Source organism: Ornithorhynchus anatinus, chromosome 16, assembly GCF_004115215.2.
Source record: "Ornithorhynchus anatinus isolate Pmale09 chromosome 16, mOrnAna1.pri.v4, whole genome shotgun sequence".
In the NCBI taxonomy this organism is placed as follows: Eukaryota; Metazoa; Chordata; class Mammalia; order Monotremata; family Ornithorhynchidae; genus Ornithorhynchus; species Ornithorhynchus anatinus.
The window spans coordinates 1292055-1319683 of NC_041743.1; the positions used below are offsets into that span (position 1 = coordinate 1292055).

General features: G+C 53.4%; 1 protein-coding gene across 2 annotated transcripts; it reads right to left on the minus strand.

Annotated features, from left to right (window-relative positions):
- Positions 1-1738: 1738 nt before the first annotated feature.
- Positions 1739-26983, minus strand: CD86 (CD86 molecule). 2 transcript variants are annotated; one of them, XM_029081500.2, is made up of 7 exons: positions 26832-26983; positions 10592-10647; positions 8933-9265; positions 8370-8681; positions 7401-7553; positions 4249-4297; positions 1739-3473 (listed from the first exon to the last, which is right to left on the minus strand). In XM_029081500.2, exons 2-7 carry the CDS (start codon positions 10635-10637, stop codon positions 3374-3376), a joined length of 993 nt encoding a protein of 330 aa, XP_028937333.1. In that variant the 5' UTR covers positions 10638-10647; positions 26832-26983; the 3' UTR covers positions 1739-3373. The 2 variants fall into 2 exon arrangements, with proteins under 2 accessions (XP_028937333.1, XP_028937334.1); XM_029081501.2 differs by lacking the exon at positions 26832-26983 and adding an exon at positions 17056-17393.
- Between the last annotated feature and the right edge of the window lie 646 nt (positions 26984-27629).

The following is a 27629-nucleotide window of genomic DNA, read 5'->3' on the forward strand; positions in this document are numbered from 1 at the left end:
AAGGACGTGCCAGGGGAGGCAAGCGAATCAAGGGCACAGGTGGTCATCCAGTTTTCATCTTCCCCCAGCATTCTCCGTCCCGGTCCAGCACTGCTGGCGATGCCCAGTTCTCCGGCAAAAGGACCAGGGTTAATAATAATAATAATAATAATTGTGGTATTTGTTAAGCGCTTACTATGTGCCAGGCACCGTATTAAGCACTGGAGCGGATACAAGCAAATGGGGTTGGACACAGTCCCTGTCCCACATGGGGCTCACAGTCTCAATTTCTATCTTACAGGCAAGGTAACTGAGGCCCTGAGAAGTGAAGTGACTTGCGCAAGGTCACACAGCAGACAAGTGGCAGAGGCGGGATTAGAATCCATGACCTTCTGACTCCCAGATCTGTGATCTATCCACTACACCATACTGCTTCTCTAATCCCTGGTTTTAATCCCTGCTCCATCACTTGTCTGCTGCGTGACCTTGGGAAAGTCATTTAATTTCTCTGGGCCTCAGTTCCCTCATCTGTAAAATGGGGATTAAGACGGTGAGCTCTATGGGGGACAGGGACTATGTCCAACCCAGTGATCTTGTATCTACCCCAGTGCTTAGAACGGTGCCCGGGACATAGTAAGCGCTCAACAGACACCATTATTATTATTATTAGATAAAAGCTAAGAAGTGTGCGATCTCCAGAGCAGCACTGGGCTTCAGCCCGGGGAGAGAGAGATGTGATCTTCCTCAGCTTCTCTTCAATTATGTAACTGATGCCCAAAGTTAATCGCGTGCATTTGATTATGGGAGACAGATATATACAAAATAGAAATCACTCATATTACCATGTTTGTTTCCACCAGGAAAAAAAATATCACTCACTGGACCTGGGGATGGTGGGGTGATTTCTCACTGTGGATTCACTGCACTCATCATTAGCACCGTAATAATAATAATAATATTAACGATGATGATGCTATCTGTTAACTGTACTAAGCGCTGGGGTAGATACAAGATAATCAGGTTGGACAGAATCTCTGTCCCTTATGGGGCCCATAGTCTAAGTGGGAGGGAGGCTGGTACTGAATTTCCATTTTAGAGGTGAGGAAACTGGGGCATCAAGAGGTGAAGTGATATGCCCAAAGTCACAGAACAGGCAGGTTAAGACTGTGAGCCCAGCGTGGGACAGCGACAGTGTCTTGTATCTACCTCAGCGCTTAGAACAGTGCTTGGCACATAGTTAGTGCTTGACAAACGCCGTTATTATTATTATTATGATGATGATGATGATGATGATGTGGCTGAGGAGGAATTAGAACCCTGCTCCTCTGACTCCCAGTCCCGTGTCATTTCCACTAGCACACGCGACTTCCGCTGTACTGAGCGCTCAATGTGTGCAGAGCTCTGTACTGTCCCTGCAGCGCAGCGGGAGGGTGTTCTAGGGCTGGAGTTTTCCTGGGTTCCGGTGGGACTGTGAGCCTGTCTCTCTCCCACCCAGCAACAGCGGCTTAGGACAGAGATCTGGCTCACCAGCGTGTGAGGTTGGTCCCAGTTTGAACCCTCGCAGGTAATGGGCGCTAATAGCCCCAGAAGCCTGAGAGATGCTCCTCCATCCCCAGGCTTGCCGGCGGAAAGCTTCGGCTTCATTAACAATTGACGGGCCACCCGACTCCCCCAGAGCGTGGGACAGGAACCGTGTCCGATCCGATTATCTTCCACCTACCTCAGTACTTAGCACGGGGCTCAATAAATACCATTATAATTATGAATTATTCATTTTTATTGCTAGCATCAGTGCCCAAAGTTAATCGACTGCATTTGATTATGGGAGACAGATATATACAAAATAGAAATCACTCTTATATTACCATGTTTGTTTCCATCAGGAAAAATAAAAATCACTCACTGGACCTGATGACGGTGGGGTGATTTCGAGACCTTGTCATTGGCCACGAGGGTCTGGTCCGATCCCCCATTCTAAAGGATGGGCATCCGGCCGGGTTGTCAGGTGGGATTTCCTTCTGGGAGATGTGTTTCCCCTACTCCGCCCTCGGTCCATCGGCCTCTTCCATGTGTTCCCGAGAACTCAGTCCTTCCATTAGTGAAAGGGACAGGGTCCCCATTTCCCTGAGCGTCCTCTGTCCTGACAATCCTCCCTGTGACCGGCTCCACGCTCCTCCACCGGCCCTCCTCACCTTCCCAGCTCGCTCTCTCCGCTCCTCCCAAACCCTCCTTGGTTCCCGGCTCTCCACCTCGGAGTCCTTCCTCATGCTGTTTCCCCAGCCTTGAACCCCCTTCCCCTCCAGGACCACAATTTCTCTCCATCCCTGGCCAACTCGGTGACCTCGGGCAAATCACAACCTCTCTGAGCCCTAGTTTCCTCATTTCTAAAATGGGGCCGAGACTCCTGTTCCCCCTCCCTCTTCAAGTGGGAGCCCAGCTTCCGGGCGTCCACCCCAGTGCCCGTCACTGTGCTGAGCACATGGTGCCGACGATAGAGTCGCCCGTCGGGAACAAGGGACGAAGAGGAACCTGTGGGGAGGAATCGATCCTGACACCGGTGGTGGGCATGGTGCCCCTCGGACTCTCTGGTCCCCGTCTGACATGTTCCCACAGGGCACGGAGTGCAGTGAGCCAGTAAAGGGGCAGGAGTGCAGCACGTGGCGATGTGCACATGAAGGTTTTTACATAGAAAGCGCTTAATAAATACCATAACAACAACAATTATTATTATGATGTTCCCTGCTGCAGAATCCCTGGTGTGCCGTGCCTCGGGGCACTCAAGGGCGGAGGCCGTCGACGGAGAGCCCCTAGAGGGCACGTCGGGGCGGCTTGGTGCTGCCCGGCGCCTCCCCGGCATCACGCCGAGCTGGGGGCCAGCACAGAGTCTGAATCTCACCCCCTCGCTCCAGCCTGAAGGAACAACCCGGTGCTGCCGGCGTGTAATCGGCCCCATTGCCCTCGGAAGACCGGGGACGAGGGACCCCGCAGATCCCGCTGCGGAAGGGGCGACGGCCCACCCTTGTCTGGCACGGGGGAGGCGTCAGGTCAGCGATGCGAGGTGTGGGGCCGGCGCGTCGTCCCCTCGCGGCCCGGAAGCTCGGCGGTGGGAGCTGGATCTCGCGGGGCGCCGACACCACCGCCCTGGGCCCGAGCCCACGGCGGCAGGGTGGGGTGGACCGTTCGGACCGGCCAGGCAGCGGGGGAGGGAGGGGTACGTGAACGACGCACGTCCGAAACCTCCGGCGAAGGCATGGCTAGTGGTGTGCGCCCGGTTAAGTCTCTAAAGCTCTGCTGATGGGTGATTCCGCCCCGGCCCCGAGGAGGCCCATCTCCAACCCTAACCCTCCCTCCCCGCCCCCCTGTTGGGATCCTGCTTCCTCGGGCCTGCCGCTCACTAGAAGGGGCCCCGTGCTTTCTCGGAGGTGCTTCCGCAGGGCCTGTAGCCTTCTGCACCCTCAGCTCTGGGGCCCCCCATCAGCTCCACAGCTTCAGCCCTGGGGAAAAGAAATAATGCTATTTGTTGACCGCTTACTACGTACCGGGCACTGTTCTAAGCGCTGGGATAGACACAAGATAGTCAGGTTGGACACGGTCCCTGTCCCACGTAGGCCTCCCGCTCTTCATCTCCATTTTACAGATGAGGGAACTGAGGCCCAGAGAAGTGATTTGCCCAAGGTCACAGGGCAGACGAGTGGCAGAGCTGGGATTAGAACCCAGGTCCCTCGGTTTCCCAGGCTCGTGCTCTATCCACTAGGCAACACTGTTTCTCTAAACAGGAGCTGGGAGAGACGTCGCCGGCAGCTAGGCCCCGCTGGGGCTGGGGGCTCGGATCCCCTACTTGGCAGCTGGAATTGGGGTGAGGGTAAGGCCCGGGGGAGTGACTCTGACCGAACCGTCCCCCATCGCTGCAGAGGCAGCGTGTACTGGGCCCGGAGCTGTATGAGGTCCTCCCCACGAGACTCCTAACCTCCAAGCTGTCGGCCCCGGAAACCATAGTTGCAAGGAGGACAGGAGAAAGGTCCACGGGGCAGGGTCCAGGGGACAAGACTCACTTACACAATCGCCACCCCTCCACATTCCTGCCCACCACTGTCTTGGGGACCCCATGGAGGAAGCAGAGGTGAAGCCGGGGGAGACCAGGGAAGCAGCGCAAGTTTCCATTCTCCTCTTTCTCGGTTTCCCCCCGTTCCTGCCCCCACCTCCTTCCGCATCTAGTATGATGGAATCCCCCCTCCCCGAGGCAGGGGTCTGGGCTGAGCCACCACTCACCTCTCCGCAGGTACCTCCGCTCTCCCTGTCACATTCTGTCTGGCAGCTCCTAGAATGAGAACGGAACGGGATGGAATGAGACAGGATGGATTGGAACAGAACAGGATGGAGCGGGATGGAATGGGGCAGAACAGGGCAGACGGGCAGAAAGGAGTGGACGGAACAGAGAATGGAGCGGGACAAACTCAGTAAGGAGAAACTCTGCAGGAGGAGAAGCCTTGATCTGGCTTCAGACTGAGCTCCGGAGGCCAGGAAAGGGCAGCTTTCTTCACTCAAGGTGGCTTCCACTATGAGCTCAACGCTTTACCGGGCCCCAGTTTGGGAGTACGGGGAAACTTGTCCCCAAAACTGCCCCAAAACTGTCCCTCGGGACAGGTAGGGCAGGAGAAGGTCTCCGTTCTGCTCACGGTCAAACCCAGCACTCAATCCTGGGGAAGGAAGGGCAGGAACAGGGGTGAGTGCCTGACCCACGGGGGCCCAGAGGTAGGGGGAGGAAGGGCAGCATGGCCTAGTGGATATAACCCGGGCCTCAGACTCAGAAGGACCTGGGTTCTGGTCCCAGCTCTGCCACTTGTATGCTGTGTGACCTTGGGCAAATCACTTCACTTCTCTGGGTCTCAGTTCCCTCATCGGGAAAATGGAGATTGAGAGTGTGAGCCCTTTGTGGGACATGGATTGGGTCCAACCTGATTACCTTATACCTATCCCAGCGCTGCCTGGCACATAGTAAACATTTAAATACCATTAAAAAAAAAAAGGGGGACGCCGCCACTACTCCTGGGAGGGAGTTTGGGGGGTCCTGTCAGGGCAGGGCCCGGGAATCTGGACTAAATCAGTACCTCAGAGAACTAAGAGCAGCCACATCCCTGGACAGGAAGAGGTTGAGGCGGGGGGAAGGGTGTGGAGGGGCAAGAGGGGAGTGGTTCGATTCGCTTTTGACCCCCTTGCAAGTTGCAACTTGTTGGAGAGGATGTGGATAGAGCCGGCAGGTTTTTGGCCTTGCGTTCTCTGCAGGCTTGCAGGGTGCCGGGCCTTCTGCCTCGCGGTGCGGCCACCTCTTGGCCCCGGGAGGGAGGCAGCTCTCCTTCCCCACCCAGCAGGAAGTGGCCGCCCTGCCACGGGGGAGGGGTTCTTACCACGGCCGCTGTCGGGGAGGGAGAGGGAAGGATCACGTTCTTCACCCCCCTCCCCGCCCCCCACAACCTCCTCCTCGCCCGGGGAGCGAGAGTGAGTTCCTCTCGGCCCGGTCGGACTTCCCGATTGTGGCCAGGACCGGAAAGGGGAAGCCCCCCGGGCCGGGGGAGGGCTGTCTGCTTCGGGCCCCGTGCAGCCAAGCCTGGGAACAGGAAGCACCGGGCCTAGCGGGAGGAAGCCGGCCCGGTCGGCCCCGGCTCTGCAGACTCGGGCTCGGGGCGGGTGGGCGGGTGAGGTTCCGGGCGCAAGATGTCTTCTCCAGGGCTTGACCTCTGAAAGCTGGGGTCTGAGGTCTCTGTTGACAAGGTGGGGGCGGGAGCAAGAGGGGGTGGGCCTCGGGGGTGCCGGCAGACTGGGTTTGGCTGCAGAGGCTGAGCTGGAGAGATCAAGTCTGGGTGTTTTCAATTCCGCTGGGATGCTCTAGGGTCTGGTTGGAGGCCAGGGTTGAGAGAGGCTGGAAGTCTGGCTAGGCATCTGCTCCCTTTATTCCCCCCTCCTTCACTCCCACAGCACTTTCATTCAATAGTATTTTTCATTCATTTATTCAATAGCATTTATTGAGCGCTTACTATGTGCAGAGCACTGTACTAAGCGCTTGGAATGAACAAGTCGGCAACAGATAACTTTCATCTATATCCGTCATTTATTCTTTATATTAATGTCTCTTTCTCCCTCTGCACTGTAAAGTCATTGTGGGCCAGGACTGAGTCTACCAACTTTGTCCTATGGTTCTCTGCCAAGCGCTCAGTACAGTGCTCTGCACACAGTCACTGCTCAGTAAATATGCCTGACTGATTGATTGATCGATGGATCTCCAGCAGAGGACATCTCTACTTGGATGTCCCGCCAACACCTCAGACTTAACCTGTTCCAAACAGAATTCCTTATCTTCCCACCCAAGCCCTGTCCTCCCCCTGACTTTTCCATCACTGCAGACAACACCACTATCGCCCCGTCTCACAAGCTTGCAAACTTGGCATTATCCTTGATTCAACTCCCTCACTCAACCCACATATTCACTGTCACCGAATCCTGTTGGTTCAACCTTCACAGAGTCGCTCATAATGGGCAGGGAATGTGTCTGCTAATTCTGTTGTACTATACTCTCCCAATCGTTTCGTACAGTGCTCTACACATAGTAAGCATAGTAAACGGTACCACCGATTGACTGCTAAAATCCACCTTTTCCTCCAAACTTCTGCCATGTCCATCCAAGCACTTACCATATCCCTCTTTGATTACTTCATCAGCCTCTTTGCTGATCTCCCTGCCTCCTGTCTCTCTCAACGCCAGTTTATATTTCACTCTGCTGCCCGATCATTTTTCTACAGTCCTCAAGAACCTCCAGGGTTTCCTCATCCACCTCTGTATCAAACATGAACTCTTTACCACTGATTTTAAAACAATCAACTCGCCCCATCCTACTTTACCTCACTGATTTCCTACTATGATTCAGCCCGCACGTTTGGCTCCTCCAACGCCAACCTACTCATTGTCCCTCGATCTCATCTATCTCGCCGCCAACCTCTCGCCCACATCCTGCCTCTGGCCTGGAATGCCCTTCCCCTTCATATCTGACAGACCATTTTTCTCCCTACTTGCAAAGCCTTATTAAAAGGCCTCTTCCAAGAGACCTTCCCTGACTAAGTGCTCATTTCCTCTTCTCCCACTTCCTTCTGCGTTGACCCTGAGCTTGGATTTATTCGCCCCTCCCTCAGCCCTCCAATACTTTAGGTCCATATTCGCAGCTTATTATATGAATGTCCGTCTCCCCCTCTAGACTGTACTCTCACTGTGGGCAGGGGACTTGTCTACCAACTCTGTTATATTGTACTCTCCCGAGCACTCAGTACAGTGCTCTGCACACGGTAAGCTCTCAATTCATATGATTAATTGATTGATTGATTGATTGATTGATTGGAGGGAGGATGAAGAAGAATGAGGGCTGAGTCACTTACCCTCTCGGTCCCGGGGCCAAGGGCATTTCCTCCCCTTCTTCATGATCAGGAGGGCCACGGTTCCCGCCACCATCACAGACAAGATTCCGAGCACCGCGATCCAGGTGAGGAGGTGGCCAGGCGGGGCCGGCTGGATCGGCGGTGTCGGCACCTCTGGGCAAGGGCAGCGGCCCGGTCAGAGGCTGCTAGAACCTACCCACCCTGTACCACTCCTCCATCTGCCAGAGCCCCTAAAGAGCCAGCAGAATGCTCCAGGGAGTCAGGGGGCACATTCCCAGTGGGCAGGAGTCCGAAAAGGAGGCCAGTGAACTCGGGCGGATGCCCAGGCCCTGAATAGAAGAAGGAGGGTCCCCCCACACCTTGCCCCGGTGGGCTAATGCCCAGCTGGGAGGTAAGTTTTGGGGGAGGGTCTGAAACACTGTCACTGAATTGCCACCCCATCCACGGGCCAGACCCACCCCCAGGACCGGCCATGAACCCAGAGGGCCCCGGGAGGTCCAGCCCGGAGCTGTTCACGACAGCCCCGGCCCCGGGCTGCACCCGGCAGCTTTGGGACTGGGTGAAGCAGGGCGGCCACAGGCCTGAAGGCCGGGCTACCTCGGGGGCAGCCCAGAGGGAGAAGCAGATCCCGTTCCCCCAGTGACACCACAGCGCGTGTCACCAACCCGGGCATCAACTCCAGGGCTGGGCTGGTTCTGAGAGGCAGATGCCGTGCCAATATCTGTGTCTTTTCAGTTTTCTGCACTTCAGTTCCCTCATCTGTAAAATGAGGTTTAAGACCCATATCCCCATGTGGGACAGGGACCGCGTCCGATCCGATTAACTTGTATCTATCCCAGAGCTCGGAACAGCGCTCGGCACATAGTAAGTGCTTAACAAATACCATGATTATTATTAATCATTAACCTACCCCCTCTTGGCGCCCCCCACCCCCTGCCTTCCTACCTCCCCTCCAGATGTATGCCTTACCTAGATGATAAAGCTCGGAGACAAGGGATCCCGAGGGTCTGAGTGTGTGGAGCACACAGCTGACGTTGGTGCCGGGGGCCTGCCAAGCCTGCACCGTCAGCCAGCTGCTGACCTCGAACAGCTTCGTGCCGGGAACCTGGGACACGTGCATCTCACTGTGAGGTTCGGCGGTCGAGTTCTCCGTCTTCACCACCCACGACAGCCTCCGGGGCTTCGGATAGCCTCCGACCGCCGAGCAGGAGAGGTTCACCTCTTCCCCGGCCTGTAACGTGCCGTTGAAGTGGGACACGATTTCCGGCCGGCTGAAGTTGGCTGGAATCAGAACAGAGGAAGGGAGGGCCGGAGAGCGCGAGGTGTCTGGAGGTCGGGCTAGATCTGGGGTCACTGGTAAGCTCGTTGTGGGCAGGGAAGAGGGAAGGTGTCTATTTATTGTTATATTTACTCCCCCAAGTGCCTAGTACAATGCTCTGCACACAGCCAGTGCTCAATAACTGCGAAAGAATGAATGAATCGCTGCACCCCACCCCTGAATCCTCTGTGGCCCAGGTCCCCTTCTTACTTACCCACCACCACCAGCCTCAAGGGAAACTGATGGAGGACGTTATGGCCCTGGAGTTTGTAGAAAAGCACCAGGCACTTATAAAGACCCTGGTCCTCCAGCTGCACCGGCCCCAGCCTCAGACTCAAGGCACTGCGGTTGAAGCTCGTGCGGTTGATGTATCTGGGATCGATGTTGTCCCGCTTCTCCTGACCATGGAACAGCTCGAACAGGGCGACCTCTCTCTGCCAGAAGATCACCAGGTCATCCAGGGGATACTGGTCCACCTTGTAGTTGCACGGGAGCTCCGCCGTCCCGTTGAAATATGCCTCCACTTGGTACTCCCCGGAAGTGGCCGCTGCGGAGGGGGTCGGGGAGGGAAGGAGGGAGGGAGAGAAACGGAAAAATAGACAGAGATTGAGGGACACAGAGAGAGAGACCCGGAGAGATGGAGCGATAGAGCCAGAGAGAGAGAGTCAGAGAGACAGAGATGGAGTGAGCGAGACAGAGTGAGGTGGAGAGATAGGGAGAAAGATGGAGTTATAGGCCGAGGCGGAGGAGACAGAGATAGATAGAGTAAAAGAAATACCATGGGAGATAGATGGAGAGAGAGAAAAACAAAGAGTCAGAGTCAGGAGACACAGAGAGGTAGTGGAATGAAGAGAAATATGGGGATTCAGAGAGATAGAGGGGAAGAGATAGAGAAAGAAAGAAGCCAAGAGAAAATGTAAAGGAGTGAGAAAAGAGAAGGAATAGCAAATTATTTCTCTACAGCACGCACCAGCTTTGGGATCATGTCACAAGCATCTGTAGGTACCTCTAGATCCGCCTGCCTGAATTTGAGGGTCTACGGCCTAGTGGAAAGCGCAAGGTCTTGCCCATGTTTCACATCCTGGGCTGAGGTCGTTAGTTACAAATGGGATCGTTTCACAAGTCACGCTACAGGTCGGGGTCGATCTATCTCGAGAACGGCACGTACCCTCCCCAGGACCAAGATGAACTAGTCTCCCCGCTTGATGGGGACATGGAGCTCTCCTCCTGCAGGCCATCTCTCAGCTGGACCCTTCCCAGAACTCAGCAAGAAACCAGCAAACAAAATGACCACCACTTTGGCCCTGATGATTGCGTAGACGGAGCCCGAAGGGTTCCAAGTTTCCTGAGGAGGAGAAATAACTCACCCCGCTGAGGGGCAGTTGAATCAGTCGCTAAAATATAAATTTCTCAAGGTCCAAAACTGGGCAAGGAATCACCTGAAAATGTCCCGCAGTGGCTGGACCGAGACCACTGGCCATCAAGAGCATGGGCAAGCTAGGGGCCGGTGTACCCTCAGTCAGTCAGTCAGCCAGTCAATCATATTTACTGAGAGCTTACTGTGCGCAGAGCACTGTACTAAGCATTTAGGAGAGGAAAATATAAGTTCCTGGAACCCACCCAGGCCTCTGGGGGTCTTAGCCGACGGCCAACCCATGGCTACTGGCACCAGTAAGGGTGTGACCTAGTCGCTTCACTTCTCTGGGCCTCAGTTACCTCATCTGTAAAATGGGGATTAAGACTGCGAGCCCCATGTGGGACAGGGACTGTGTCCAACCTGATTACCTTGTATCTACCCCAGCGCTTAGAACAGTGCTTGATACATAGAAAGCGCTTAACAAATACCATCATCATCAAGGTCCACGGTTCTTACCGAAAAGCAGGGGCAGAAGCAGGAAGAGGGGGATGCTCAAGTCCATGATAGTGTAGCTGAGGAGGAACAGAGAGAAATGAATTAGAGGACCAAAGGGAGGGGTCTCCTCCTGCCCCACGGGAGAACGGGGGGCAGGGTCGACCGTTATTTTCCCCCTCCCATGGGAACCAGGGCCCTGGATTGGCTCAGAAATCCTTCCTCGGAAATCCAATCAAAATCAAGGAAGGGAAGAAAGGGGTTGTTCTGTCCACCGTGCCTTACTCTTGACTTTTTCCCAGCAGTTCATTCATTCAATCAAACTTTACCTGCTTGTGGCTGCCAAGAGGACGGCATGATGGGCAGAGAGAATGGAAATTCTGCGAGCCAAACGCCAATCCTGGGCCCCTCTCTGTCGGCATCGGCCAATCAATCAATCAATCAATCAATCAGAGAAAAGAACTGAACACCTACAAGTGCGAAGGGCCGTACAAGGTGCTTGGGGACACGTTCCCTGCCCTGAAGGAGCTTACTGTAGAATGGAAAACTTTTCCAGAGTGAAGAGCCCTACCCCTCTCAATAGAGAAGCCATTTCATTTCCCTGATTATCCAGGTTTTCCCTCTCTGCCCCTCCTCGGTCTTCTCTGTTCTTTTGACCAGAATCAAGCATGGTGTCCCAGGTGCAGGCGAATAGTAGCTTTAGATGATGACGATGAAGATAGAGTCTCTTCAAAGGATTGAAGCCACAGGAGGAAGTAAATAGGACCAGTAGCTTGTGGAGGGCCACTCTGACCCACTCTTGCCCCTGCCCATCATGGTGCCACTGGGACCCGGAGGGCAACGAGCGAGGAGGAGAGCGGGAGTGCAGCCTGTGGCCAAGCGCATATGCGTTCTCTGCCACTCGCTTGCAATGTGACCTTGGGCAAGTCACCTCACTTCTTTGGGTCTCAATGGCCTCGGGACTCAGATCCATCCAAGGGAAGGAAAGCCATTTAAGGAACGATGCTTTCAGGGGCCTCTCTGCCCCTGAGGGACCAGCAGAAAGCGATTTTGGGTCCATCAGCAATTGCAGATGTGATAACCGGGCTTTCAGCAACACGGGCTTCTTCTGCAGGAGCTGGGAGAGGATTTCCTTCCTTCAGGGCCGATGGAGTCTTACGGCGGCAATCGGGCAGAGGATGCGGGAGCCGGAAAGCCTGTCTCTCTTGTTCAGACCCACCCTTAATGGGCAGGAGAAGGAACACAGAGACATCTCCCAGTTCCGGTCACCGGTGCCTCAAATATCTCCGCCTGAAACACCGCCTCTGTTTTCGTTCAAAACAAGTTTCGCGTTTCCAAGTAAACCCGTGACGTATTCAAAAACGTAGAAGCAAGAAAATAATTGTACTCATTTGTACCCGAAGAAAAATATCCTCCAGATGGGGATGACAGTGGAATGTCCTGTTACGAGGGATGGATGCTAATAGGGTACAGATATTAGAATGGACTACCTGTGGGGGGTGAATTGATTCTGGGGCTAGTGGTTTGTACACATTCATTCATTCATTCAATAGTATTTATTGAGTGCTTACTATGTGCAGAGCACTGTACTAAGCGCTTGGAATGTACAATTCGGCAACAGATAGAGACAATCCCTGCCCATTGACGGGCTTACTGTCTAATTGATTGGCAGCTCCTTGAGGTCAGGAACTGTGTCAACTAACTCTATTGGATTCTCCCCAGTGCTCATTACAGTGCTCTGCACACAGTCGACTGGAAGCTCCTGGAGGGCAGGGATTGTGTTAACCAACTCGACTGGAGTCTCCCCAGAGCCCAGTACAGTGCTCTGCATAGAGCAGTCCTTGAGGGCACGGATCACGTTTACTAACTCTGTTGAACTCTCCAAATGCTCATACAGTGCTCTGTACATAATAGGTGTTCAGTAAATACTACTGATTTGATTCATTCCTTCATTCAGTCATAATTATTGAGTAGTGTACTAAGCACTTGGAAAGTACAATTCGGCAACAGAGAGAGATTATCCCTACCCAACAACGGGCTCACAGTCTAGAAGGGGAGAGACAGACAACAGAAGAGAACAAGTAGACAGGCATCAATAGCATCAATATAAATAGAATTACAGATATAAACGCATCATTAATAAAATAAATAGAATAATATATATGTACATATATACACAAATGCTGTGGGGCGGGGAAGGGGGTAGAGCTGAGGGAGGGAGTCGGGGCTGTGGGGAGAGGAGAAGGAGCAGAGGAAAGGGGGTGTTCAATCTGGGAGGCCTCCTGGAAGAGGTGAGCTTTCAGTATGATTTTGAAATCATACCTGCCTCCGAGGGCAGGGACTGTGGATATGAATCTGAAAATATTAAAAAACAGTAGTAAATGTTGTTCCGTTACTATTAATAATGGAATAATGGAATATTTGCAATTAGATTTTTTGGGGGGTTCCGATACAAATAACAGTACATCGACATGTTCTCTTTCTCATCTTAAATGGCACAAAAGGCCCTTGTGTTAATAGATCTCTGCTAAGTGGAAATGGTTTTAGTTCCTCTCTTCCCATCAGTCAGAATACTCAGAGGGAGGAGAAGGGAATAAGAATAATAATAATATGTGTTAAATGCTGACCATTTGCCAAGCCCCGTGCTAAGCACTGAGTTAGCTACAAGATAATCAGGTCAGACACAGTCCCTGTCCCTCATGGGGCCCATACATTTTGCAGCGAGAGAACGACTGACATTTAAACACAAATGCCCTACTGTGAAGAAACGCTAGATGAAGTGTCATTACAGGGGACGGCCGCAAAATGTATCTACTCCAGTGCTTAGCACAGTGCTTGGCACGTAGCATTATACGCACAGAGTTGACGGCGGTATCTGTGACATCTTGGGGTCCTTTTCCAGTGGATTCCCCACATGTGGTTCAGGTAGGGCCTCTCCATCACGCTTGTTGATCTATCAACCGATCACTCAGTCGATGGTGTTTATTTTGCACTCACTCCGTGAAAAGCCCTGTACTAAACGCTTGGGAGAGGGCCCTGGAGGAAGTCAACACCATCCTTGTTCTCCAGGAATCGACAGCCTACCGTCTGCAGAGCAGATTGAGCAAAGCAGTATTAATAATGCCATAGTACGAATACCCTCCTCTCCCTTAGGAGAGAAAAATAGAGCAAGTAGTCACGCTCCCTGCCCTCAAGAAGCTGACAGTGTGCACAGCACTGTGCTGAGTCCTCGGGAGAGGACAACAGAGCAAGTGGACACGCTCCCTGCCCTCAAGGAGTCGACGGCTTAGAGGGAGTTTACATCCCTTCGGCGGTTTTGTCAGCAGGTCTGGAGGCTTTTCAGTTCTCTTGGCTCTGACTGCTGCGATGACCTCCCCTGTGGCTTGGTTAACTGGTTTGGAGGAGGGCTCGGCAAGCCCGGGACTGCCAACCTGGGAAGGTCCCAGTCCATTTCGGCAGAACCTAGAGGCCAGAACAGGCCGAGGGTGAGCCGAGCGGGCTGGAGAGACTTGGCTGTCTCCCGGCCTCGCCAAAAGAGGTTCTGAGCCCCAGCCCCAGAAAGAGGAACTGAGGGAAGGTGGGGAGAGGAGGTACCCGAGAGGGCCGGCACGGAGTTTTCTCCCTCTGCTCGCTCGGGGGAGGCCGAGCCGACAGGTGGGTGGCACCATCCATTCAGATGAGTAAGGGTGCAATTTCGATCGGAGGGAGAGTGACTGTAAAGTCCGGAGGAAACCCCCTGGAGTCATCAAATCGGTCCCCTGAGGAGTTCTAGTGAAGTGGCTTAGGAATCCCTCTCTCTAAGGCGGATTCCTTCCTCCCATCACCTCCGCAGGCCTTGTGAAACCCAGACAGCAGTGATTCTCCTCTTCAGGCATGGACACCAGGGCTTAATCCGTGCCGGAGCTGAATCTGAACTTGCCAATTCCGAGTCCCAGCGGGGCAATTTACAGTTCGAGTCCCGACACCTCTAGCCGTGGCAGCTCATAGCCCTGGCCCTTCTGAGCTTACCATCCCAGCGTGGCGATCAATAACCCCAGCAATTCTGAAACTGGCAGTTCATGGGCCCAGGAACCCCAGGATTTGGCAAATCGTCTGTCTGGCAGAAATCAGAATTCCCTCGCTTGCTAGTAGCTGCTCATTCAGTTGCATCTTTGGCCTCTCCCGTCAACAGCTGCAGGCCATCGGTCGATCAATCAGTGGTGTTTATTGAGTGTTTACGGTGTGCAGGGCACCGTACTGAGCGCACGGGCGCTGCCCTATGCTAGACAGGCCCCTGCCTCGTTGATTCCTCTGTCTGCTCGGAGGCCTGGAGGGAGGGAGGGCGGGAGCGAGCGGGATGTTGAGTCTCCGATTCATCCCGCCTGGCTCTCGAGAGGGGTGTTCCGTGGACTTTCCCTTCCCGAAGACTTTCCCGATCACTTCCTCCCCTGAGACTGACCTTCACACGCTTCCAGTTCTCACCCAGGGTGGAGTTGAAGTTCAGGCACTTCCTTTCCCCACCTCAGATTGGGTGCGGGGTTCCATCTGTCCCTCTCCGGCTAATACTACACCTATCCCTTCAGAGAACTCACTCGCTCCCACAGCTTTAGCTACCATCACCAAGCGGGTGATTCCCAAATCGACCCCTCCGGCCCTGACCTCTTTCCTTCTCTGCAGTCTTGCCTTTCCTTCTGTCTTCAGGACATCTCTACCTGGATGTCCTCCTGCCACCTCAAACTTAACATAAATCCTCACCTTCCCTCCCAAATCCCGTTCTTCCCATGATTTTCCCATCACCGTAGACAGCACCACCATCCTCCCCGTCTCCCAAGCCGGGAACTTTGGCAACATCCTCGATTTATCTCTCTCATTCAACCCGTCACCAAATCCCCTCGGCTCTACCTTCGTAAGACCGCTAACATCCGCCCTTTCCTCTCCATCCAAACTGCTCCTACGACGATCCAAGCACTTATCATCTCCCACCTTGAATACTCACCTCCTCACTGACCTCCCTGCCTCCTGTCTCTCTCCACTCCAGTTGTTATTTCACTCTGCTGCCTGAATCATTTTTCTAAAAAAAAAGGTTCGATCCACCTCTCCCCCTTCCTCAAGAACCTCCAGTGGGTGCCCATCCTCCTCTGCATCAAATAGAAAGCCCTTACCATCGACTTTAAAGCACTCAACAAACTTGTCTCCTCCTACCTTACCTCACTCATTTCCTCCTCTAGTTCCAGCTTAGTCACGGTGACTCGATCTCGTTTTTCTCGCTTCTGACACCTTTTTCATGTCTGAACTGGCTCTCCCTCCCTCTCCATATATGCCAGACCACCACTCTCTCAAAATCTTCTTAAAATCACACCTTCTCCAAGAGGCTTTCCCCCATTAAGCCCTCTTTTCCCCGACTCCCTCTTGCGTCTGACTCACCTGTGCTTTTGGATTTGCACCCTTTAATGATAATAATAATAATTATGGTATTTGTTAAATGCTTACTATGTGCAGAGCACTGTTCTAAGCGCGGGGGTAGATAAAGGGTAATGAGATTGTCCCACCTGGGGCTCACTTTTTTTAATCCCCATTTTTACAGATGAGGTAACTGAGGCCCAGAGAAGTGAAGTGACTTGCCCAAGGTCACACAGCAGACAAGTGGCAGAGCCGGGATTAGAACCCACGATCTCTGACTCCCGAGTCCCTGCTCTTTCCACTCAGCCACGCTGCTTCTCTTTAAGCACCTGACATCCACCCCACCCTCAGCCTCACAGCATTTATGTATATAATTGTAATTGATTTTAACGTCTATCTTCCCGTGCAGACGGTAAGCGCAGGAACGCATCTGTCAACTCTATCGTGCTGTAATCTTCTAGACCCTAGGTACAGAGCTGTGCCCACAGTAAGTGCTCAATAACTCTGATGGATTGATTGATTGATCGGTCGACTGATAGCCAAGCCCTGTCCTCTGCAGACCACGGCTCCTACCCCACGCCACGGAGTGTGGTTGCTCAGACCCTCCCTGCCTGCTCCGCCCCCGCTCTCTCTCTCCCCTCAACCTTCCCTTCTACCTGCCACTTTCGCCTGTGTCAAAATTCGTGATCTTTCTCACAGTGCTCCTGGCCCCTCTGACCCTGCCCTTCCCTTGTGGTGGGGAGCTGGCCACCCCTTATTGTGGGGATAAGACCCACAATAAGATAATATTGTTGGGGGGGGGGGTCCTCCTTCGAGGAGAGCAGAAGTGTCTGCAGGGCACGGAGAGGAACTTAATCGGCCTTCAGCGATGGTACCCTGCAGTGGACCAAAGTGGGGTGGGGAGAAGAAGGGAAGCCCAACTTCCTCCTAAATCTTCCTAAAGCTTTCCTCCCCTCCCCCCCCCCCGGACTGAAAACTCCTCCTTTCCCCCCCACCCTCGCCCTCCCCCATCCTCTCTCTCCCTCCCCACTGCCTACTGACTCACGGCAGCGCCATTTCCCTTAACGTCCAGCCCCTCACTGTCTTCCAGACCCGTCAAAGGACAGTACCTTGGGGGCCAGGGGAGGGGGCTTTCCTCTGGGTTTTACAGTCGCTTCTTCTTCACTTGATAAATGTCGCTTCCCTGCTGACGCCCACTTGGTTTGCCCCAGCCCCCAGGCCCCTGGGTGCTCAGAGGAGCCGGGTTCCCAGCTCTTCGTTTACTTTTCACTGCCCTTACTCCCTGGCACACCGACACCCGGCGGAGGAATCAGAGCTCTGTCGCCCACAGGCAGCCTCGGGGTCAAAGAGCCTCCGGGGCGGGGGGTCAAAGATCAGGAGGAACGCCTGTCAGAAACCTGCCCAAAAAACCACAAGAGCCCTCCTCCTCCCCTCAGACTCTACATCTTCCTTTCCTCTTCTCACCCTCTGTCTTCCCCTCTTCCTTCTCTTCCTCCTCCTCCTCCCTATCCTCCATCTCCCCATCCTCTTCATCCTCCTCCCCTCTCCATCTTCTCTTCCTCCAGCTCCCGCTCCTCCTCCCCCGCCCACCCCGCCTGCCCTGGTGGGAGCTGACAAAGGGAAAAGATGACTCAGTTTCATTTTCAGTCAGAGGCCCTTCCCCACGCCCCCTGAAGAGTATTTGAGGTTCCAAGGGCCAGGGCCAGGACCCGGCCTCCCCGTCTCCCTTAGCCCATGGAGAGGGGGGTTATTCCGCTCCTTATTTCGTGTGAGCGGTCCCCTCCATATCTCACACTTCCCTTGGGTGCCTGTGACAGCAGGCCCCGGGGGCGGAGAGGACCCAGGGGAGGGAGATTTCCCCGGGCCAGGCCCATGGGAGCCAACCACCGGCCGGCCGCCCGAGGGAAGCGGTGTGGCCCAGTGGGAAGAGCACGGGGCTGCGAGTCAGGAGACCTGGGGTCCAATCCCGGCTCCATCGCTTGCCTCCTCTGTGACCTTGGCCAAGTCACTTCACTTTTCTTGGCCTCAATTTCCTCCTCTATCAAATGGGGATTAAATTCTGGTTCTCCCTCCCCCTTAGACTGAGAGGCCCATGTCCGGGTCTGATCTGATTGAATCGTACTAACCCCAGCAATCGTCACATGCCCGGCCCATCTTCAGTCCTCAGCAGGTATCACAAATATTATTCCCACGAGACTGTAAGCTCCTTGTGGGCAGGGATTCTGTCTATCCTAGGGTACTACTCTGTGCTCCATATACAGTACAGTAGTTTATAAATTCTTTGAGGGTAGGGATCGTATCTTCTGATTCTACCTTACTCTCCCAAGCTCTTAAAACACTGCTCTGCAGTCAATCAGTGGTATTTATTGAGTGCTTACTGTGTGCAGAGCAGTCTACTAAGTGCTTGGGAGAGCACAATACAACAGACTTGGTAGACATGTTCCCTGCCTCCAGTGAGCTCGCAGACTAGAGGGAGTTTATAATAAATAAATACTGCCATTTAATTGATTTATTGCTTGACTGATTAGGGACCCATTGCCTGGGCACTAATAATAATCATTATTATTATGGTACTTGTTAAATGCTTACTATGTGCAAAGCACTGTTCTAAATCCTGGGGTAGATAGAAATTAATCAGGTTGGGACACAGTTCCTGGCCCACATGGGGGTTCAGTCTCTTAATCCCCATTTTACTGATGAGGAAACTGAGGCCCAGAGAAGTTAAGTGACTGGTCCAAGGTCTCACAGCAGACATGCGGCGGAGCCAGAACCGAGGTCTACAGCACAGGCGGGGCTCTCCCGCTCCCTGCCTCTCTAAGCCCCCCGTGGAGAGAGAATTCTAGGCTGGGGGGGGGGGGGGATCGGGGTCTGACCCAGAATGGCAGGATGGACTCTTAACTCTTTACTGCCCAACCCATCAGGGTTTTTACCTCTCCCCTCTGGAGCGGCCCTGGGAAGGTCACAATTCCGGGTGTCACCCACAGAGGCCACAGAATCTTGTGGTCTGGATAGGGGACAAAGGGAATCACCAACCGAGACTCATCGATCACCCAAATAATGGTGATGTTTGTTAAGTATTTACTCTGTGGAAGCTCTGTGCTAAGCACTGGAGCACAGGATAATCAGATTGGGCTTGGGCTCATTCTCTAATAATAATGTTGGTATTTGTTAAGCGTTTACTATGTGCAGAGCACTGCTCTAAGCGCTGGAGTAGATACAGGGTCATCAGGTTGTCCCACATGAGGCTCACAGTTAATCCCCATTTTACAGATGAGGTAACTGAGGCCCAGAGAAGTGAAGTGACTCGCCCACAGTCACACAGCTGACAAGTGGCAGAGCCTGGAGTCGAACCCATGACCTCTGACTCCCAAGCCCGGGCCCTCTGAGAGAGGGGGAGAACGAGGATTATATCCATATTTTACAGAGGAGAAAACTGAGGCCCAGAGACATTAAGGGACTTGCCTTAGGTCACAGAGCAGGCCAGGGGGCCGAGTTGGGACTTGAACCCGGGTCTCCTGACACCCAGTCCTGGGCTCTTCCCACTAGACCTCACTGTCTCCGTGGGGTGAGCCTGTGTGTTGGCTCCCAGTTCTGAAGAGCCTTTCAGAGTGGCAATGCTTGGTGTGGTGGTGAGTGGGGAAGGTAGAGACAGCCAAAAATAGAAGCTAAGAGGAGGAACCAAGAAGGATGGGGCACTTGGTGGGAAGAGATTGCGGGGGGGTGAGGGGAGGAGTTGGGCAGCAAAGAAAAACGGAGGTGGCTAACTCTCCATCAACAGTGGTATTACTGAATGCCTACGGAATATCGAATGCGGAGAAGCGGCGAGGCCTAGTGGACAGAGCTCGGGCCTGGTGTCAGAAGGATCCGGGTTCTAAAGGGAGTCGGAGGTCACGGGTTCGAATCCCCGGCTCTGCCACTTGTCGGCTGTGTGACTGTGGGCAAGTCGCTTCACTTCTCTGTGCCTCAGTTCCCTCATCTGTCAAATGGGGGTTAAGACTGTGAGCCTCCTGTGGGACAACCTGATAACCCTGTATCTACCCCAGCGCTTAGAACAGTGCTCTGCATATAGTAAGCGCTTCACCAACCATTCTAATCCCCGCTCCGTCACTTGTCTGCTGTGTTGCGGCCCCGTCTTCGGGCCATTTGGATCTTTTTCCACGGTGCCCTTTTCTTTGGTGGACTTCCCCGCTTTTACCCCCGTGTCCCTTCCCCTCCCCTCTCCCCAGACCACCACCCTCCTACCTGCTGAAGTCTCCATCCTCCAGGCTCCCCGCCCCGGCCCCAACCCCACCCATCCCCACTTTTTCCTCTGGGCCTCCCCTCCCCCTTTCTGGTCCGCCCCGCCGCCCAGCTTCCTCCTCTGTGCCTCCCCCTGCCTTAGCTGTGGAGGATTTGGACGTTAAGATGCCTGTCTGGGGCCATTCCCCAGATCCTAACCCTGGGCCCAAACTCCCACACAGCTCAACGCTAGTCTGGCAGGAATGTCCGCCAGGGCCCAGGAATGTCCGCCCTGGCCAGGAATGCCCGCCTTGGCCAGGAAAGCCTCCAATCCCCCCAGGGGACCCCACCCTGCCCCACTCCCCGACCTACCCGGGAACTGAAATGGGAAGTTGAAGTAGAATGCTGAACTCAGACGGGCAAGGGGGGGAATGACCGGAGGCCCCAATGGAAAGGTCCCCTCCTCCAGGTGGGACTTCTGCTGGTCTGCCCCCACTGTCCCCCTTCTCCTCCACAGCCCCCACAGGTGAGGGAAGCAAATCCCGGCTCCGCCAATTCGCTGTGTGACCTTGGGCAAGTCACTTCACTTCTCTGGGCCTCAGTTATCTCATCTGGAAAATGGGGAGCGAGACCGTGAGCCCCACGTGGGACAGAGACTGTGTCCAACCCCGTTTGCTTGGATCCACCCCAGCGTTAGTACAGTGCCTGTCACATAATAAGCGCTGTACAAATACCACCACAATTATTATCCGGAGGGAGGGGCAGGGCAGAAGGGAAGAGATGCCAAGGGAGAGGTAAGCTCCCGAAGGTGAAGGGGATCGGGCAGGAAGGCATGTCCATTTCCGTGTGCTCAGTGAGCCTGCCTCCTGGGCAAGAAGCGGGAGAAGGAAGAGGAAGACGCTCCGGTCCTCTATACTGTAAACTCACTGAGGGCAGGGAATGTGTCTGTTTATTGTTATATTGTACTCAGCCAAGGGCGCTCAATAAATACGATTGACTGCCTGACTGAAATGTCAGAAGAAAGAGCGAGTGCAGGAGGCGGCAAGGCCTGGTGGTTAAAGTCTGGGTTGGAAGACCCGGCTTCTACTTCCACCTCCGCCGCTGCGTGCAGGGGGGACCAGTTTTCCTCTGTAAATGGGGATGATCCAGCCTGGTTCCTCTTCCATTCAGTCTATGGTATTTATCGAATACTTACTGTGTGCAGAGCACTGTATTAAGCGCTTGCTGGAGTACAACAGAGTTGGTAGACACATTTCCTGTCCACAATCTAGAGGGAGGGGCAGACATTAAAATAAATTACAGATATGGACATGAGTGCTGTGGGACTATAGGTGGGGTGAATATCAAGCAACATGGCGTAGTGGATAGAGCACGGGCCTGGGAGTCAGAAGGCCACGGGTTCTAATCCTGGCTCTGCAATTTATCTGCTGTGTGACCTTGGACAAGTCACTTCACTTCTCTGGGCCTCAGTTCCCTCATCTGTAAAATGAGCCCCACACGGGAGAGGGACTGTGTCCAACTCGATTTGCTTGCATCCAACCCAGCGCTTAGTACAGTGCCTGGCACGAAGTGCTTAACAAATGCCATCATTACAGAGCCAGGTGCAAAGGTGACACAGAAAGGAGATGTAGTAGGGGAGATTAGGACTTAATTGAGGGTGACTTTATGGAGGAGATGAGATTTGAATAAAGCTTGGAAGGCGGGGAGAGTGGTGGTCTGTCACATATCAAATACCAACATTATTATTATTATATCAAGGGCACAGAACAGCTCCTCGCACTCATGGTCTCCACTGTCAAGAGATGGGACGCCTGGGCGGGGGGAAGGCTGGGATCTCAGCTGTTGGCTTAAAGATTCCGGAGGGAGAGAGATTCAGCCCCGCAACGCCACTGACAGACTTGCCCATCTGCCATCTTCCATAGTGCTTCGGTCCACATCTCCCCCATCCTATCACTCAAGTACCAACTCATTCATAGCTCCCCTTGTCCACCTTCCCTTTCCCTCCAATTCATTTTAGCGCCCGTCTCTTCCACTAGACTGTCAGGTCCTGGAGGGTAGGGACCGTGTCTTCCAGTTCTATTGTACTCTCCCCAGTGTTTAGTACAGTGCTCTGTTGGCGTTCGATAGATAGGACAGACTGATTGACTCCATCCCGTAACTATATTACTTTCACTGAGTTCTTCCCTGATGACTGGGAAACTCCATCTTGGAAGCTGAAATGTAGGAATGATATTAATTTGGTCTCGACATTTTGTCTGTCTCTCCCGATTAGACCGTAAGCCCGTCAATGGGCAGGGACTGTCTCTATCTGTTGCCGATTCGTACATTCCAAGTGCTTAGTACAGTGCTCTGCACATAGTAAGCGCTCAATAAATACTAAATACTACTATACTGTACAGAGTACTTGGGAGATGCCCTGCTTTAGGGCAGATGGCAATATTTGGGGGAAGAAGTATTTTAATGTCTGATTTATTTTAAAATCTGTCTCTCCCTCTAGACTGAAAATTTCTCTGGGGCAGGAAACATGTCTACCAACTATGTAGTATTGAACTCTCCGAAGCGCTCAGTAGAGTGCTCTGCACACAGTAGAATGTCAGCTCCTTGAGGGCAGGTATCTTGTCTACTAACTCTACTGTGCTCTCCAACTAGTGGGTGAAGCAGGGTGGATCGAGCACGGGGCTGGGAATCGGGACAACTGGGTTCCAATCCCAGCTCCCACCCTTGCCTGCCATGTGACCTTGGGTAAGTCACTTAAGTTCCGCGTGCCTCTGTTTCTTTAAATGGGTATTAAACACCCTTTCTCCCTTCCCCTTAGACTGTGAGCTTCATGTAGGACAGAGACTGTGTCTGTTCTCATAATCCGGAATCTATTCCAATGCTTGACACGTAGTGAACGCTTAAAAACTCCACAATTATTGTTGGTTTTTACGACATTATTTAGCACACAGTAGGTGCTCAGGAAGTACTACTGATTGATGGATTCCAGAATTGGTCTGCGGGGGAGTGTCCAGAGATACCGGATGGGAACTCTGAATGTAGTCATTCTGAGATCTTTAGCTGCAATTCATGGCGGCTCCCGGAGAAGCTGCCTAAGATGGTATCTGGCCTGGAACAAGGGGGTGTTTCTCTTTCTCTCTCTTGCCCCTCTTCCGAGTTCCCGGTTTTCTGAGGCTCACCGCTCTATCCTGCCCTCTCTCTGTGGTCAACGCTGGTAGCCCTGCAGGGTTTTCCCTCAGCTCACCATCTTGCCAAATGGAGTTTCCCCTCCCCATCCCTACCTCTATCCCTTCCCCCCCCCCCCCAAAAGGAGCTCTGGCAGGAGCCTGAAACCTATCCCCCTCTTTTCTTTACGTGGGGGCCGGTTCCACGGGTTCAGGTTGCACCTGCTTTTCTTCACGGGGCTTTTCTCCGACTACAATCCCTGCCGGGTGCCTGCCTGCATTTTCCCGTGGAAAGAATCTTTCCCCACACATTGGACACCCTCCCACCTCGCTAGGAACCAAAAGGAACAGACACACCAGGGAGGAGAAAAAAAAAGTCTCTATTTTTGCATTTCTGGCTTCTATTTGTTTTTAAAACCTCAGGCTTACAGCTACACAACAACTGGTTGGTTTGGGGGTGTTTTTGTGTGTGTGTGCGCACAGTGTACAAGTCCGTGTGTATGTGTTCAACTATATTTAGATCTAGAAGCTCCCTCACTTTTCTCAGCGCTCCATCAACCCAGTTCACTTTCAGTTCCGTATTTTAGGAAGCGCTCACTTGAAAGTCTTTTTTTGGCAGGTGGGACAGTCTTTGGGTAAGGAGCTCTTTGATTTTCAAAAGCAGTCATGCAGAATTACTTCAGATGATTTTGAGCTTCCTTATTCACGGGGACTATCGGTGGTATCGAAGTTTACAGGTTGTACCTTTGTTCATTTGTCTGAGGGAAAACTTCAAAGCCGGGCAGGAGGGGCTGTGAGCGTGTGTGTGTTTCGCCGTGAGGGGTTGTGAGCGTGTGTGTTTCGCCGTGCCGTGGGCTCACATCGGGACATGTCACTGGCCGCCTGGCCCAGCCCATGACTTTGACTAACGCCTGTGCAGCAGTATGACGATACCCACATTAACCTCAGATTTGTCCGCCACTTGCCGGCTTTGCGGCATTGGGTAAATCACGTAGCTTCTCTCTGCCTCATCCGTAAAATGGGGATTAAATACCTATTCTCCTTCCTCCTTAGACGGTGGGCCCCATGTGGGCCAGGGACTGTGTCCAACCTGATTACCTTGTATTTATCCCAGTGTTCAGTTCAATGCTTGGCACAAAATAAAAGTGCTAATCGGATACCACGATAATAGTGATAATAATCGAGCAGTGGTATTTACTGAACACTTACCGTTTGCAGGGTGAGTACAATATAATAGAGTTGGTAGTCACGTTCCCTGCCCTCAAGGATCTTACAGTCTAGAGATAATTATCATTATTCTCTACACTGCAATCTCCTTGTGGGCAGGGAATGTGTCTGTTTATTGTTGTATTCTCTCAAGCGCTTAGAATGGTGCTCTGCACATAGTTAAGCGCTCAATAAATACAATTGAATGAATGAATGAATTATTATTAAAATCTGGGCAGCCTGCCAGGTGTTGCAGGGGAAGAAGAGGTGAGAACACCAGGGGCAAAGCCTTCTGGATAATCTCCCACCCTCCATCTAACCCTTCGCTCGTTGGTTTGGATATTCCTTCTCAAGAGAACCATCTCCATCTTTTTTTATGGTTTTTTTTTAAGCACTTATTAGGTACTGTACTCAACGCTGAGGTAGATACGAGATAATCAGGTTGGACACGGTCCATGTCCCACATGGGGTTCACACTTCTGATTTCTATTTTACAGATGAGATAACTGAGGCTTATCTCAAGCCTGGAACTCCTTCCCCCTTCATATCTGAGAGGCCACCACTGTCCCCACCTTCAAAGCCTTATTAAAATCTCATCTCCTCCAAGAGGCCTTCCCCAATTAAACCCTCCTTTCCCCATTCCCTCTCCCTTCTGTGTCACCATTACACTAGAATTTATACCCTTTATTCACTCCACCCTCAGTTCCACAGCACTTATGTCCATATCTGCAATTCATTTTAAGGTCAGACTCCTCCTCTAGACTTTGAGCTCTTTAAGGCCAGGGAAAACATGACCAACTCTGTTATATTGTACTACCCCAAGCTTAGTACCGTGCTCTGCATACAGTAAGTGCTCAGTAAATCAGATTGGTTGACTGAGCACCATACTAAGTGCTTGAGAGAGTACAATAGTTGGTAGACACGAATCCTGCCCATGAGTTTACGATCTCACTGGGATCAATCACAGAGGGTGGGGGAAGAGACAGAATCCTGCCCCACCCTGCCCCACACTCCCATACTCTTGGGGTCTCCCCTAGCCCCCGGAACCAACCCACGTTTCTACTACACCACCCTCGCTCCATCCATACCCTACTGGTGCCAGGTGCTTTCCTCCGACCTCTCTCCCCCAATTCTGGTCCTGGCTCCTGGTCACCTCTCAGCCCGGAGCCTCCACGTTACCTCTGTCCGCCTTGCCGCCATGTCTCTCCCTTCCTGTAAACCCGACTCAATGTTTGCTTCCTCAAAAGGACATCAGAGGCTGAGTGACACACAGGGCCAGCCCCACGGCCTGCCCAGCCCAGGACAATGACTCCAGCAGACCCACACTTATGGATTGTCCTACTTTTTCCTTCTCCATCCCTGACTCCCTCCAGTGACCCAGGATGGACCTTCCAACACCCCTGACTCTTCCCTCTCCCTCCCCGACTCTCCCCAACCCAGTGACCGGGCATGGATCATCCAACATCTCTAGTGAACTTGTGGCTATTTTCAGCCTCTATGACTTCCTGGTGGAACAGATTTCACATGAGATGTGGAGCGATATTTCCTTTCAATTGCTTCCTCCCTGTCACCAGGTAGCCTCAGGGATCCCCTCGGGCCTGATGCTGGGAGAAGTCTCCCCAGCCCATCCCCCTTTCCCCCAGACAACACATCTCCCCAGAACCCACCCGTCCCTTCCCCTAGCTGACCAGCTGATCTCCCCGACCTGATCGTGAGCAGCTGGCCAGAACCGCCGGTGGGATTTGGGGATTCTTGTCTCTCCCTGCTTTCTCCCTTTCTCTCATTTCCCTTCCACCTCTTCCTCCCTCCCAGCCACTGGCCGGTCTCCCGGCTAACCCGTTGAGGGTCGTGGGGAGGGTGCTTTGACCTGGGACCCTGACCCAGTTCCTCAATCTCGATCCCCGCTGACCCACCCACCGCCCCTTAGCTCTCTCAACGGATATCAGAGGCGATCTTTCCTCCTCTTCCATGGCCCTCAGGGTGGGGGCACGAGAGCCAAATGGGGCCTGAAGAGGTGGCTAGTCCTCCCACTGTTTTCTGGCCCTCTGTCCCAACACCGGCCCCCTCCCGCTGCCCTGCCCCGGTCCCCTCGGTGAGCCGTGATTGTACTTGGGAGGGGCTGCCGTGGGAACTCACAGTGGAGGTGAGCTGGCCCTGACCCCTGTGCCAACCACACCCTCACTCCAGCCTCCAAACCCCCTTCTAGAGTGCTGGCAGGAGTGGCAAAGTCACCAGAGGGCCCGGCTAACCCCGCCAGGTGGAGAGTTTAAACTCCTAGGCTCCCGTGACGTGGAACTCACCGCTCTCGACCGGGTCCCCGTAGCAGAATGTGACCAGGTCCCCAATCTCCCTCAGCCTTCTTCCTCCTCTTCCTCCTCCTCCTTCTACTCCAGGTGAAGCCGCCCCGAGCTCCCGAGCTGGAGGGATCAGCCTTCTCTGGCTCCGCAGTCGGAGCTCTGAGAGGTCAGGACTTTCTTTCACAAGCCTGTTCCTCTTTCCATCTCCAAATTTTCCGCTGGTGGGGTGGTAGGAGAGGGACGTTAACCCTTGACGGCAAGCAAGGGGCGGGGTGCGGCAGAGCGGTACTGGGGTGGCCTGACGGGCAAAGTGAAGCTGTGGCACAGGGGAGAAGGGCGGACCTACTAGATGCTCCTGCTCATTGTCTGGGGGCTTGGGCTGACACCTTCTCCCAAGGCTGAGTCCCCACCCTCACGGCTCTCCGGCCTCCTAAACTGACCCCCCACCGGTGCTTGATCTGTGCCTGGACTCAGTCCTTCCACCTCTGGGCTTGGCAGTCCGTGGTCAATCAAAACTAATGATGGTGGTATTTGTTAAGCTCTTACTATGTGCCAAGCACTGTATGAAGCACTGGGGTATTTACAAGATGCCATCCTTTTTCCACACGGGACTTAGAGTCTAAGAGGAAGGGAGAACAAGTATTTAATCTCCATTTTACAGATGAGAAAACTAAGCCCGAGCGGAGCCTCAGGTCACCCAGCATGTAAGCAGTCAAGCCGGGAAGAACAAAGGTCCTCTGACTCCCAGGACCATTTGGTCTTTCCACTAGGCCATGTTATGTCTTGGCTCCTCGAGGCGTG